Here is a 15,857-nt window from a genome sequence, read left to right as displayed (position 1 = left end):
CTGGTGAGGACGATGGGATCAGATTAAGAGTAATTTCCTTATTGGTTGGACCAATGACAGTCCATCTTTCTCACACACAGCATTCCATTTACTCCTTCCTCAGGGCTATAAAAGACCAGTGTCTCTTGCTGCTAGTTACAGATGCAGAGACAGAAGACAATAGGTGAGATTGCAGCTTCTTTCTCTATAGGGAGTCAAATGGGTGCTTGATTTTCAAGGTTGGGGAGGAGTGTGTTTCCAGGGTGGTCAAAGGCAATTAGTTGAGGCTGAGGATTTCAATCTGGCTGCTAAGGAGAAAGAAGTCAGGAGTTAAGATAATGGATGGGAGAGGAGGTCTCATAGTCAGAGGAGAAAGACAGTGTCAATACTGAAAAGAAAGACTATGAGTGGGGTGACCTTGGGACTCAAAGGTAGTAGGGATGACAGTCCCTCTGCCCTAAGTCTCCCATCCTTCCAAATCTATGCTGAACTTGACAGTGACCTGTCCTAAATCGAGGAATTAAATGAGGCCCTAGAAGATCATAGGAGTGGAGATGTAGATCTCGAAGAGACCTAGTCATCTATCCAACTCCTCATTTTATAAATGAGAGAACTGAGGCTGACGGGAGAAATGACTTGTTAAAAGCCACATGAATAGTCAGAGATAGACTGGAATTCAAACCCACATCCTCTGATCCCAGAGCCATTAGCTCTCTGAACAGCTCAGAGACCTGCACAAGCAAGAGGTATCCTCATTATTAAGCTGAGGTGTAATGGCCAGTCATTCTGGCCATTCTGACTCCAAAGTCAGAAGACCTAGGCTCAAATTCTAGCTTTGTCACTTTCTTAGCTGTGTAAATCCATGCTTGAATGGTGTGACCTTGGGCAAGCCACTTTGGTTCTGAGCCTCAGTTTCCTTACTACTTACCTGCCCTAGTTAGAAGTGGTAGAGCCAGGATTAGAATTCAGGTCCTTGAGCTCTAAGTCCAGTTATATAGTGACATCACAGTATGGAAAGGGGTTCAGAGGATGATTGAAACAGGACAGAAGACAACAGGAATCATTGAGAAAATTGGTGCCAAGTTTTCTACAGATTACAGGGCAAGAGGAGTCAGTGGTCCCTCAAGGTTGCTAACCCCAGAGATCCCAAGTGGACTCAATCTTTAGGCCAGGGGGTACTTTTGGGTCAGGCACTACTCTGCTCTGCCTTGATGGAAGAGGGTTTGGAAGAGGGATTTGTGATAGGGGAACTTAGGAACAGGGAGTTAGCAGGTAGGCTGGAAGAAGGTAGGGGGACCTTGTGAAGGGGAGATAATGGGTAGACTTGAGCAGGGTAGAGAGATTGTAAGTAGGGGGGAAGTAGCAGACAGGTCCTGAGGCCAAGAAAGAGTAGAATTGGGGATGGAGAAGAATAGTGAGGCATTGCCCCTTCCTCCTACTAGGTCCAGAAGCTTGGTCAGGAAATGAGCTGTCCCAAAAGTGAGTAAGATCACTGGCATCTGAGGCACAGCCTCTATCCTTGCTCCATCTGTGGTAGTGGGTTTCCCTTCGCTAGGTCTTCAGACAGGCTGGATGACCACTTGGCAGGCACGCTGTATAGTGGGTATTGTTCTTACTTTGATATATGTTGTAGCAGAAGGATGTGGAGGTCCTTTTCCACTCTGACATTCTGTGATTTTTTTAAGGAAAGCTCAGCCCTCTTAAATCAAGACTCTTACAGTAGCAGCTATGGGCAATAGTGTCCACTGACCCAAAGCTCTCTCTTCATTCCTCCCCTCACACAACTGGTAACTGCCATCTTGACCTTCTCTTTCAGCCATGGAGGTGCTTTGGATTCTGATGGGACTGAATCTGCTCCAGCTCTCGGCAAGGGCCTCATCAGGTATTGTGTCCACCCTTTCCCCCCATGTGCCCTCTCCCTCTTCCCCAATTTCCCCCAATGTTCAGCCATTTTAGGGTTCTAAGCTTTGGTTCACTTTGGACTGTTGAATTTGTTGAATTTTCGCTCAAGGGCTTGAAGGAAATCCTTCATTTTACAGAGAAAAATGAGGCCCAGGGAGGCAAAGCCACTTGCCCAAGGTCTCATGGGGGCAGAAATGGGATTTGAACTGTATGTCCCCTGATTCTGTCTGATCTCAGTGTTCTTCCCACCAGACCACACAGCACCTTTGTTCTCCAGGGGCATTGTGGCCCAAGACTTCTCATGGATTCCCAGATGGTGGGAGAAGTTTTCAGAGTATCCTAGGATTTAGAACTGGGAAGGATTATTGCCTTGATCTGGAAAATGGAAATAAAAAAACTCCAACAATCACTAGTATTTATAGAGCACTTTAAGGTTTTCAGATCCTTTACAAATGTTATCTCATTTGAATATCATAATAGTTATGCAAGGTAGGAGCTATTATCATCTCCATTTTACAGATGAGGAAACTGAGGCAAATGGAGGTTAAGTGATTTGTCCTGATAGTAAGTTTCAGAGGCTGAATTTGAACCTATGTCCTCCTTACTCCAAACTCTAGCATTCTGTACCATCCAGATGTTTCAGGAAATAATAATATCTTTACTACTTCCATTGCAGCTGTTGAGAGAAAGGTGTTCTCTAAGCCATAAAGTATAGAAATCTGAATTGTTTTTGGTAGTCATAAGTCAATATGTGCCAAGGACAGGATTTTAATACGGATCTCCCTGACTTTGAGGCCAGCTTTCTAACTACTACACCATGCTACTTCTTAGTACAAGTAATACTTACAGTTAATTGAGGCTACTTCCTTGATATAATGAGGAGAGTTTGAGAGACAGAGAGAGAGAGTTCCATTTTTTGATTCTGTGCATAGCTACCTTCAAACATGTGAAGGGTTGTCATCGGGAGGAGGGATTATTAGATTGAGGTCATAGGCTCAGAGACTTATCTCTGAAAGAGACCTCAGAATCCATCTAGTTCAGCCTCATTATTTTACAGTGGAGGAAAGTCTCTTAGGGCAAGCCTTAATTTCTTCATCTGTAAAATGAGCAGGATCATGTTTACCTCACCAGGGGAGTAAAGTTCCTTATCCAAGATCACTGCATCTTACTAATAAGTACAAGAGACAAGATTCTGAATAAGGTTCTCAGCTTCCAAACGTGGAAACCTTTCTATCATACCAACACCCTGGGATCTCTCTCCACTCAGATCTATCCTTGACATAGCAATCTAATGAATATTTCTGAAGAGGAGGTCTGGCCATGTCACCTCTTTGATCCAGAAGGTGTAATGATTTTTCCATTACCTTTAGGTTAATGTTTGTTGAGAATGTAAAGCTGTTTGCTGGTTGATTCCATTCTGTCTTTCCAGGCTAATTTTCTATTATTTCCCTGTGTATACTCTTATGCTCCAGGACAACTGGTTGACCCATCAGTTTCTAGATAGGAAATTTGATTTCCCTGCTTGGAGTCTTTGCACAGCCTGTCTCCTAGGCCTAGAATTCTCACTCGTCTCACTTGGTCCCTTCAAGGCCCAGTTTAGGAACCTCCTGCAAGAAGCTTTTCTCAATGGGAAAGGAATAAGCATTGATGTAGTACCAGGCATAGTGATGTGAACCTTTTATAAATTTTATCTTATTTGATCCTCAAATGTGATGTTAGTGCTATTATTATCCCTTTTTTACAGTGGAGGAAACTGAGGCAAACAGAGGTTAAGTGTCTGAGCCCAGATTGGGACTCAGGTATTTCTGACTGAGTCCAGTGCTCTATCTACTGAGCTACCTAGCTGCCTCCTAATTCCCCTAGTGGCTAGGCTTCCCTTCACCTCAATCATTCTGTGTATATACATACATACCTAGATACATACATATGCATGTACGTATGTATATACATATATATATAGTGTATACATATATATACATACACATAACTATATACTATATCTATTTATCTATAAGAGTAGTTCTATCTCTTGTTTACTTATTTGTGAACATGTTCAACTGAGAGAAATGATTATTAAGAATCAATGATTTGGGAATATCCAGAGTTCTCCCTTTTTTTTAAAGTTCTGATTTTTAAAAGTTCAGTCTCTTGAAGGGCATTGCTGATAAGAAGACTAGGCTAACTTTCTTGTTCAAACTCCACCAAGTGGGGTAGTCATTTCATTCTACTTAGGCTTGAGTGGGGCATACATTCTTTGAATAGATTGTCCAAGGCTGGAGGTGGTCTAGGCATAGACACTACGTCACTCTCAGCCTCTCATTGAACATCTGTTCTTTGAAGGGTATATAAATGGTGAGCCCCACTGTCATGATTGTCTTTGGTCTAGGACAGACACAGCTAAATGACCATCTTTTTTATTAATATTGTGCTGGAGTTATTAATATAGTGGTTAATTACTCAGAAACTATGTCTCTTGAAACTTTTTAATTGTCATGATATCTGCCTAGTAGATAATAAGGTCCTTGAGGGCAGGCACATTGTAAACTCTTAATAAATACTTGCTGATCTATTCTTTTTGGCCCCAAATGCAAAATTGAGGTAAAAAGGTAGAAATCATAGGGAAAGATTTCAGCTCCACATAGGAAATAGTATTCTATGTTGAGAATAAATTTTTGCAAATTTGTCTACTCTCAGGGATCTGAGAGGGCTACACATTGCACTCTTGTGTAGTTGAGGACTGTGGCTGACCTAGATCGTTTGCAGTATTTGAGGACTGGGGAGGGTGAGAGAGGGATTGAGAGAGGGAGGGTGCTATTCATTTTTTTCCAGTGGCTTTAATTCTGTACCCCACCTTTAAGTAGGTGCAAATCACCACACTTTTTGCTTTTGTGCTCATTTTCCTTTTTCCAAGCCCTAATTCTCTCTGTTTTAAGGGGAAAGGTCATCTACAGAGAGTGAGCTGAGTTTGGGGGCTTAAGGAGAGCAGAAAAGGTCTGGTTCAGTTGCTATGGGAAACAAGATAGAATCAATTAGGAAAATGAATAAAAATGGATTGCTAAGCATTGCAGAGATGACTTGATTGAGGCTAGGCAGGACAAGTTTATAGTGGAAATAATTGATTTGACTTTCACTAGTCATGCTCATCAGCCCAGGGTCAGAAGCAGAAAAAAGAGAAAGCAGTGCTATCCTAAGTTCAAGGTTGGCAAGATGTGCACAGTGGGAAGGTATGAGGTGAGGAGGAAATTGAAGGTGCTAATGAAAACATTATTAAAATGCTCAGTTACTCGATATGGAGCCAGGATATTCAGATTTGAAAGCTAGCTCTGATATTAGCTGGGGGAGCAAGGACAAGTCATCTGAACTCTCTGACTCTCAGTTTCCTTGTCTGTAATATGGGAGTATTAATTCTCGCCTTTTTCATAGTATTATTATTGTAAGGCAAACACTTTGTCAGCCTTCAAATGTGAGCTGTTATTTTTATCGGTAAGTAAACACATGACAGATCTGATAAAATGGAAGTTTAGATGGAGTCAACAACTTGGATGTCATAGTGATGGTTAAGAATGGATTCCGTAGGAGTGAAGGAATGTGATCTACAGAAGGATAAAATATCACAGTCGAAGCAGGGAACTTCATAGTTTGTAATCTTGGGGGTGGAGATGTTCCAAGCGATAAAGTCAAACACGTTGCCTCTGCTTCAGCTGTAGTGAAGTCAGATGAAGATGAAAGCTATTGTGGTTGAGGAGGACCAAAGTGTCACCAGTATCACTGGTGAAGTTTTTGAGGGCACAGAGTGGGGGTGAGGAAGGCTGTGAGCCAGACCAACAAGCCGACAAGTTTGTTGATTTCCTTGAGGAAGGGGAGCAAGTGTCCTAGTACAAGACATCAATAAAATGGAGAGAGGGTAGAGTAAGCAGAAAGTATGGACTTCTGCTTTTTAAACATTTTATAAAAAGATTAATAAATGTTTTTTATTTTTGCATCACAAGCATTTCTGGAGAAATCCTGCCTCTTTCCCTCACCCTGTGAATCTTTTTTGCCCCCTAAAAACAACAATCAAAAAAGGAAAAGAAAAGACTAAACAGTTTAGAAAAACCAAGGAAGAGAGGCCAGATTGGGACTCAGAAATTTCTGACTCCAAGTCCAGTGCTCTATCCGCTGAGCCACCTAGCTGCCTCCTGATTCCCCCAGTGGTTAGACCTCCTCGCTCCTCAATTTTTCTGTGTATATATATAATGTATGTATGCGTGTGTATATGTATCTATGTCATATGGGCATGTATATGTCATATGTATATGTATACACATATGTTTATGTGTGCTCACACATACATAACTATATAGCAGCACATGCCACATTCTACAGTTATAGTTCCCCACTTCTCCAACATTTTTCTCTTTTCTTAACTCTTCACCAGGTCCAAGCTTGGCCGTTATAGTTACATAATGTTCAGCTTAGGTTTGTTATGATTTCCTTTTACGTTGTTGTAATTCTTGTGTGTGTTGCTTTCCTGGTCTTACTTCACTCTGCCTCAGTACCCATACACCTTCCAATGTTTCTTTGAAGGGACAGGAGCAAGCATTTATTAAAATCCCTACTAAGGGCCATGCACTTTTCTAAGCATTTTACAAATATTATTTCATTTGATCATCATAAAAACCATGGGAGGTAGGTGCTATTTTTATCTCTCTTTTACAGTTGAGGAAACTGAGGTAGAGAGAGGATAAATGACTTGCTCAAGGTCACGCAGCTAGTAAGTGTACCAGGCTAGATTTGAATTTAGGTCTTCCAGATTCCAGACTTAATGCTCTATACACTGCATCATCCAGATGAGTTTGAATTCATTCATTGTTTCTTACAGTGCTAACTATTCTGTTGGATTAATATGCCACAATCTGTCAAGCGATCTTTAAATGTTGGCTTTAAATGTTTCTGTTTCTTTGCTATCCCAAAACTGTTCCTATGAATATCTTGGTGTACATGGAACCTTTTTTAATCTTTGATTTATCAGGGGAATAAAATCATAGGTTTTTAAGGAAATTGTTCCAAAAAGATAGCCAAATAGTCAAATATGTAGAGGTAGTAGTGCTATGCCAATCTCTCCACCTGGCCCTATAAGTCAGTGCACCAAAAGAGTGACATTTAGTAGGGAGGTCATTTGTCACTGGGGAAAGCTAGATTTTGCTTAAAGCAGAAAGAGGAAGGTACTTTGAAGAAAAAGTCAAGAACATTGAGCTTTACCCATGTTAGAATATAGGCTTCATCAGGCACAGTGGAAAGTCTTAAATGAAAGTTCTGATTTTTCCTTTCCCTGTCAAAATTTGGGTCACATGCCATACTGGTTCATTACTCTCTGACTTGGGAACCTGACTTGGATCTTTTGGAATCAGAAGTCACAGAATATGTCTTCATGTTACATTTGGAAGGCAATGTAATGTAGAAATAAAAGATAGCAATAAAAATTAGATTTTAAAATCTGTATCTGATTGACTAACTGTACCACAGTGGTAGAAGTTTTCATTTTTTATGGAGTTAAGAGAAAATACTGGAATTCCTTATAGGGGATCAAGATGACCCTTCATGTAGCCATTGGGCTCCCTTGTACTCCAGGGGATCTGTATACACCTGAAGGTATTCACTATCTCTCTCTCTCTCTCTGTATTTGTTTTTATCTCTCTCTTTTTCTGATTCTCTCTCTCTCTGTGTCTATATATCTTTTTCTTTCTCTGTCTGTCTCTGTGTTTTTGTTTCCATCTCTCTGGTTCTGTCTCTGTCTTTCTGCCTCTGTCTCTTTTCCTTTTTCTTTCACTGTCTTCCTGTTTCTCTCTCTCTTCCTTTGATTCTGTCTCTGACTCTTGGGACTCTGTCTGCCTCTCTGTCTCTTTGTCTGGTTCTCTGTATCTGTCTACTTATCTTTCTCCAGACAGGGTTTCTTTATCTTCCCTAAGCTGAAAGTGCAGGGACTATTCATAGACCTGACCCCACTTGATGTGTGAGGTTTGACCTGCTCTCTGTCCAACCTTGACTGGTTCTTCCCCTCCACAGGCAATGGGTCTCATTTCCCAGGCATTCCGCCAGGGTTCTGTGGTATTAGATGTTTCGGAGTTTGTGACCAGATTTAGTCTGGTACGTCCTGGAGTACACTGGTGCTCTTTATCTTTAGATAATGGTAGAGAGATATTCTTTTGGGCCCAGAGAGGAGCCCTTATCTCCAATTCCTTTAATTACTGAAAGGCGCACAGGGGCAGTTGTTTCTCCTGTCCACCTATGAAGGAGAGAGAGAGACCTCATAAGGATTAGGTTCTTGACTTGGACCAGAGTGGTAGAAGGCTTAGGGCACTGGCTTGAGGCAGGATTATACACTTCATCAGTTGTCCATGAACTCAGAGATGAGGGGAACAGCTGCCTTTCAATCTTCTTTAAGTGAAAGGCTGATTTCTCTTCTTCCTATGTTTTACTTAAGGTCAAATGGCCTCGGAGTGTAGGATCTCTCTAGCATCTGGTTTGAGCCTCTAACAATGAACTTCCTAGAACCTTAGCATGCTTGTCTTTGGCTGCATTCTCAGACGTATTCAACACTTGTGAGCATTCAACAGTAATGATAATTATAATAGCTAGAATTTATATAGCAGAGTACTTTACATATGTTAACGCATTGGATCCTTACAACAACCTTGTGAAGTGGATCCTGTTATAATCCTCATTTTACAGATGAGGAAACTGAGATAGAGGTGAAGTGATTTGCCCAGGGTCACACAGCTGGTGTGTATCTTATCAAGATTTGAACTCAGGTCTTCCTGACTCCAGGTTCCACATTCTGCAATCACCTCCATCTCTGTGCCCACCATACTGTAGCCATTCCTTGAAGCTGTTGCTCCCCCATGGGCAATTGTGCCCGCTTTGAATGGATGGGGACCATCTAGTGCAAAAGCAATGCTACTTCTGAACCTCTTGCCTTCTTTCCTCTTCCATATAATGTCCTACATCAGGTTACATTGTGAATTTCTGATGCCGGCTGGTTGCTGGTGGTGGTGGGCAAGTCACTAATGTGAAGGGCTATTTTTATAAATCTTAGACCTGGGAAAGGTATACAGGGAAATTCCTCTCCCACTTACTAGCTGTGTGGCCTTGGGCAAATTGTGTTAACTCTGCAGGCTTGTTCCTGAGAAACATGTAATGATTTATATGAACTGATGCAGAGTGAAATGAACAGAATCTGGAGATCAATTAAAATAGTCACTGAAACATTATAAAGACAAATAACCTTGAAAGACATAAAGACTGAATTGCCCTATGACCAGCCATGATTCCTGAAGTCTGATCACGAAGCATATTACCCATCTCCTGACCCAACTCCTACACTCAGAGTGTAGAATGAGACATATTTTTGGCCATGGCCAATGCAGGAAATTTGTTTCACTTGACTATGCATGTTTATTTCAGGGCTTCTGTTTTTCTTTCTCTCTCCCACCTCTTAGTAAGGGAGAGTAGATAGGACAGAGAGAAAATGGATTTTTTAAATCAAAAAACAATCGTGTGTGTGTGTGTGTGTGTGTGTGTGTGTGTGTGTGTGTCTATGACCCTGCAGTCCCGTATTCTAATTCCTTTTGTTGTTTCTCCTTGGACTAGATGCTACTGCTGACCTGTTGACCTATGAGGATCTGATGAGCAGTGTGAAAGAGGCAAAAGAAATGGTGGACATGGCCTACATGAGCAGCTATACGAGGTAAGGTCCTAGAAACCAGGCAGTAAATACCTGGGCTTCTTCATCCCCAATCCCAAGAGCTGAGCTCCTTTCCTCAACTCTGACAGGGGATGGGATCTGATACCTGGTGGAGTCCTACCCTGAGTCAAGACTTGGAAGATATCACGATAAGGAGGAGGTGAAGGTGACCACGGGGTAGGAGAGCTGACAGAGGAGGAAGTGATGGTGAAGGATCTTGAGCTTAGGGATAATGGAAGGGATGTGGTACTGACTGAGGGCCAGAGAACAGAGAAGTTGTTATTTTTTCCTTCAGAACATTATGGAATAAAATGTAGCACCCATTGAATGTCAGTGTGAAATAGAGGCTAGAGGCTAGAGGAATGGTCTTAGAGTTAAAAAGACCTAAGTTTAAAGTCTTGCCTCTGACATCTGTAAGCTATGTGACCATCACTTAATCGCTCTTCCATGGGCAACTCTAGACCTATGAGACCAAAGATCTACAGTTGGAAGGGCCCACTGAGGCCATCTAGTTCAACCCAATCATTTTACTGATGAGGAAACTGAGACCCAGAGAAATCCAAGGCTGATTTCTCTTCTTCCTATATTTGACTTAAGGTCAAATGGACTTGGGTTGTGCAATCCAGGAGGATCGCAAATCTAAAACTGGAAGACCGTCTAGTTAATTTTACAGATGAGGAAACTGAGGCCCAGAGATATGCAGTAAATACACGTATGCATACTTTGACATGCAACTCATATATATCCAGTAAGGAAAAGGTTATGTATTGTAATAATTTTCTGTCAGAGAACATTAATATATTTTCTGTATATAAATGAAAGACCCTTAGCATATACTTACATGTATAAATATATATTAATGTTCTCTCAGAAATTTCATTCCAAGGCTGATAAATTTCTTTTTTTGTCACATGACTTTCCTCCTCTGGGTAATTTAATTAAGAATCCCAAACCAGGGCAGTCCTTGCCCTGATATTAGCAGCAGTCACATGGCCCAAGTTGTCAATCCTGTTATTAATAGCTACACCGTTTCTACAGCTAAGAACCAGGCAAAGGGACGTCATTGATACCCCAGGGATGTGAGTCATGCTGTAGAGAAAAGAACACTGGGCAAGGAGCCAGGAGTCCTGGATCTCCCCCTCACTCATCCTTATGACTTTGGGCAAATCTGTCCTCCTGTCCACATTCCCATTTTTAAAATGGTGGGGCTGGAGCAGATGGTCTCTCATGTCCTTTCCTAGTCTTGGCATTCTCTGGGATGTATGACTGGTCAGACACACTTAACCTTTTACCATTTTGTATCAGTGAAAAAAATTGTACAAGGAAGAGTAAAATATCAGAGAAGAAAGGCATCTCTACTCATGCACTAAAACTCCAATCTAGCTACAGCAGAGGCTTTAAACCAAAGCTGAAAAACTGAGACAGAGGCTAAAAGCATAGGTTATTAACCAAGCAATTATTAATCACCTCCCTTCTTTCCGATATTCTGTTGGGTACTAGAGTTACAAAGATAGCAACGGAACATTCTTTTTCCTTAGAAAGCTAACATTCCCACCCAGAGGAGACAACATATAAACAACATATATGTATATAGACTACATATACAAAAATATATTCAGAAGTAAATACATATTAATTTGTTTGTGGAGGAGGAAATAGGTGATGGGGAGAATGCTATAGACCTGGAAAAACTCTTGGACAAGTTGTCATTGGAGCTAAGTTTGCAAGGAAATGAATTCTAAGAGGCAGAGGTAAAAAGGGCGTATATTCCAGGAATGGGGAGTGGGCAGCTTGTGCAAAGGCATGGTGACCATAGATGGAATATTGTGCATGGGAAATAGAGAGGGGGATGATTTGGCTGAACCGTAGAGTATCTGAATAGGAGAAATGTAAGGCAGAAATGTAAAATGATTAGAGAAAGGTAGGTTGGTGCCAACTGGTGAAGATAAGAGAGAAATGAGGAGGAGAGTTGTAAGAGAAAGGGGGAAAGAGAAAAGAGGTGAGGTCCTGACAACCATCCTAAGGGTCATCTCTCAGTGACACCAACCAGGATGTGTATGTGTGCATACTAGGGCAACTCTTGCCCCCGTTCGGGACTGGGCACCCACGAGGCTGAGAGCAATACGACCAAAGATGGAAATGAGTTGAATTTCAACCAGCAGAGGGCGACGACGATGAGGAGAAGATCCTAGGAGAGATTTTAGTTAGCTGAAAATTTTGGGGGTGGGGAGAAGTGGGACCTGATAGCTTGTTTTCCAGGAAGAGGGGTCAGACACACTCTGCTTCATCTCGAGCTAGGAGCTAGCTAGGAGCGGTAGGTTAGAAGTTCCAGAGAGGCACATCTGGGCTTGATGCAATCAAAGTTTCAATTACATTTTGTAATTTATAATAAATTATAGAACACACAAATAAATATGTAATAAATAAAATATGACATATTAAATATAAACAAATATTTTTATATAAATATATAATATAAACTGGACAATGTAAATAAATATGATCTATTAAATAGAAATATATAATATATTCCATATAAACATATTTACATAAATATATAATATATTCCATATAAATATATTTATGTAAATATATGTGTTAAATATGAATAAATATATTTCTATAAATATATAATATAAATAAATGGAAAATAAATAATAAAATAATGTAATTTTCAATTACATCTAAAGTTCAAACATTATTTCCAACATAAGATGTCTCCTGATTCCCTGGCTGCTTCTACTTCCACCCCATCCCCCAAATTATCTTGTATGTGTTTTCTTTTTGAGGCAATCTGGGTTAAGTGATTTGCCCAGGGTTACATAGCTAGTAACTGTTTGAGGCTGGATTTGAACTTATGTCTTCCTGACTCCAGGGCTGGTCTTCTATCACTCTACCACCCATCTTCCTTTGTATGCTTTTTTTTTAATATCCTTAAGTGTCTCTTCTGATAGAATGTAAGCTTTCTGAGTAGTATGATACAGTAGAAGGAGCTTTAGATTGGTAGTCAGCAGACCTGAGTTCAAATTTTGTCTCTGCTACTTGCTACCATCTCTCTAGGTCTTAGTTTCCTCATGTTAGATTTAGTTGGTCCTTGAAGTCCTTACAAGCTATAAAGCTGTTTTCCTATGACCTCTCTGTGCCTTAGTTTCCTCATCTATAGAATGAGGGGGGGTGGACTAAATGACCTCTGAAGTCCCTCCCTCCCCAGCTGTGAAATATATGGTCATATAGCCAAGGGTTTTTCATTTTTGTCATTGCACTTTTAATGAATGGTACACAGTAAGTGCTTCATAAATACTTGTTGCTTTATTAATTAGATGTTAGAAGCTATTCCAAATGTGAGACAGGTTGTCTCAGGAGGGAGTGGGTTTCTCTTCATGGGGGGATGGTCTTCAGGCAGTAACTTGTCAGTTACATTATAGTGGGGATCCTTTGTCAGTCGGACCAGGTGGCTTCCAAAGCCCTCTCTAACTCTGGGATTCTAGGACTCCCATTTGTGTTCTGGGATGTTGACCCATGACTCCTTTTTCCTTTCAGAGCCAGAAATGCCCTGGAGACTGGCAAGGCCACCCCTTCTGATTTCATTAAATTCATGAAAGCACCTAAGGAGGGAACAAAGGTAGCCATGCGAGCAGCTGATTACACAGAAACCACCCTGAAGATCTTGAAGAAGAAGCTGTTGCCTGTTCTAGGGGATGTGAATATCCTAGGTACTCCCAGTCCTGTGAATGGGGGAACCCCAGTGCCTAGAGCCACAGGGTGTGGTAGGGTGAAAAGAACACTGCATTAAGAGTTAGGGGACCTAGATTTGAATCCTGGCTATGCGCCCTTGGACGAGTCATTTAACCTTTATGAGACTCAGCATCCTTGTCTGTTAAATGGGGATATAACTGTTATACTCCCTGTGTACCAGGGTTGTTAGAAAATAGATTTGCAAACCAGATAGCATTAAGAGGTATTATTATTATTTGTTATGCTGGTCTGCCAAACCCTCACAACATCAGAAGTCCTATATATTGCATACAGAGTCGTAGGTCTTAGCTGTAAAATGTGTTGTAACAACATAGGAGATTCAAGGTGGGATATGGGTATAAATGAAGCAGCTGGGGATCAAACTTAATTATGATCCGCATGAACCCTCCCATTTTGGTTAGAGAACTGTTCTTGATCAAGTTCAATGACATCAACTTTCCCCAGTAGTGGTGATGAGGAGGGAAGTGACTGCCTTGAGATGATGAAGCAAAGCAGATGCAAGGCTTAGAGGTACTTACTAGGCAGTCTCATCTCATAAACATACACGTACACACATACATGTATATATATATATAAACACACATATATACATATATGGATGGTTTTTTATTAAAAAAATTTACTCCTTACATTATCTTGTTTCCAAATATATCAATTGCTATCATCTCCATTGTCAGATCAATCAATGAATATTTATTAAGTACCTACTATGTGCCAGGCACTGTACTAAGTGCAGGGCATACAAAGGAATTCAAGGGACAGTTCCTGCTTTCAAGGATCTCACTGTCTAATGCAGGAGGGGTGGAGACGATGTGAAAACAATTATGTACAAACAAAGTATATACTATATATATATATATATATCAGGATAAACTGGAAATAGATAAGAGAGGGAAGGGACTAGAATTAAGAGGGTTTAGGGAAAGACTTCTCTCTGTCAACTATTTCCAATTTACCCTGGCATAGGCTGGGACTTGAAGGAAGCCATACAAGCCAGGAGGTGGGATGAGGAGGTAGAGAATTCCAGGAATGGGATCAGCCGGAGAAAATGTCCGGAGTTGGGAGTAAAAAGGATTGGAAAAGGATGGGGACAAAAGGCATTCAGCAAAGTCAATCTATAGAGCAACTGAGCCAGAGAGCACATTCCACACCCATGGTCCCCCACTTCGGCCAAGATGGGAGAGAGGTGCATTTTCTCATCTGTTCTCCAGAGCCAAGTTTGGGCATTGTAATTAATGTTTAATCCCAACATTTTTTTTCTCTTCATTCACACCAATGTAGTCATTATAGATATTGTTTTCATCCCACCCTCATTTTCATTTACATGGTTGATTCTTTCTAACTCCTATGAATCATAGTGGCTGCTAGTTCATAGATCTAAAGCTGAGAGGTCATATAATTCAATTCCTTCATTTTGCAGATCAAGAAATACACTAAAAAGTTACGTGATTTGTACAATGTCGCATAGGTAGTAAATGGCAGAGCCAGAATTCAAACCCTGCTCTTCCTATGTCAAATTAAAAGCCCTTTCTACTGTACTTCTGCTTATGGCTCCCCAAAGTCACTTAGGAATAAAGCATAAAATAGATGCTCGATAAGGTAACCATTGGCAATTGTTCTCCTAAGAACAATAATAGTAATTTACATTTTTATCCTTCATTGAGGTTCATGGGGCACTACCATGGTACAGTGGGTAGAGCACCATCCTTGGAACCAGGAAGATGACTTCATGTCCCACTTCTGAAATATAACAATAATAAAAGCTAGCTTTTGTATCATGCCTACAATGTGTCAGATACTGTGCTAAGTACGTTATATTAGTATCTCATTTTATCCTCATAACAATCCTGGGAGGTAGATGCTATTAGTAACCCCATTTTACAGATGAGGAAACTCATCAGAGTTTAAAAGATTTGCCTAGGGTCACACATATAATATGTATGTGAGACTGAATTTGAACTCAGGACTTCCTGACTTCAGACTTAGGATTCTAACCACTGTGCAACCTAGCTATGTGGTTATATAATCTTAGATAAGTAACTTAATCTCTTAGTGCCCCAGACAACTCTCTAGGAAAGTATGTTGCAAAGTTACATTGATAGAGGGAGTTTCCTCATCTGGTATCAAAGAAATCATATTTCTATCCCTTATTAAAATTTACAGATCACTTTATTCATAACAACCCTTTCAAGTAAATAGTACAAACTGTTATTATCCCCATATCATCAGTGAGGAAATTGAGGCTCAGAGCAGTTAAATGCCTGTGGAATACACGCATCAGAGTCATGTCTCAAAAAACCTGAGTGTTCTGACTCCAAGCTCACACTTCATTTCACCTCAGTCTCCCTTTAGTGGGTATTTGTTTTCTATCTCTCTTTCTTTTCCTCCCACCTTTCTCTCTTCTCTTTTTTCTTTCTCCCCTTCTCTCTCTTCTATTCCCTTCCCCTCTTCTGGTTCCTTTTATTCCTTTCTATTTTCGTCTCTTCCTTACTACCTA

General features: G+C 40.7%; 1 protein-coding gene across 1 annotated transcript in view; it reads left to right on the top strand.

Moving 5' to 3' along the window:
* The first annotated feature begins 1,613 nt into the window (after positions 1-1,613).
* Positions 1,614-15,857, top strand: part of LOC140523011 (myeloperoxidase-like) — a 41,166-nt gene continuing 26,922 nt past the window's right edge. The window contains exons 1-3 of the mRNA XM_072638119.1: positions 1,614-1,861; positions 9,511-9,607; positions 13,145-13,317. Of these exons, the coding sequence (XP_072494220.1) occupies positions 1,798-1,861; positions 9,511-9,607; positions 13,145-13,317 (334 nt within the window). The 5' untranslated portion in view covers positions 1,614-1,797. The remainder of the gene's footprint in view (positions 1,862-9,510; positions 9,608-13,144; positions 13,318-15,857) is intronic.

The sequence above is a fragment of the Notamacropus eugenii genome, chromosome 2 (genome assembly GCF_028372415.1).
Source record: "Notamacropus eugenii isolate mMacEug1 chromosome 2, mMacEug1.pri_v2, whole genome shotgun sequence".
Taxonomy (NCBI): domain Eukaryota; kingdom Metazoa; phylum Chordata; class Mammalia; order Diprotodontia; family Macropodidae; genus Notamacropus; species Notamacropus eugenii.
The sequence above is the reverse complement of the archived record's forward strand: the minus strand, read 5'-3'. Positions and strand labels throughout refer to the sequence as shown.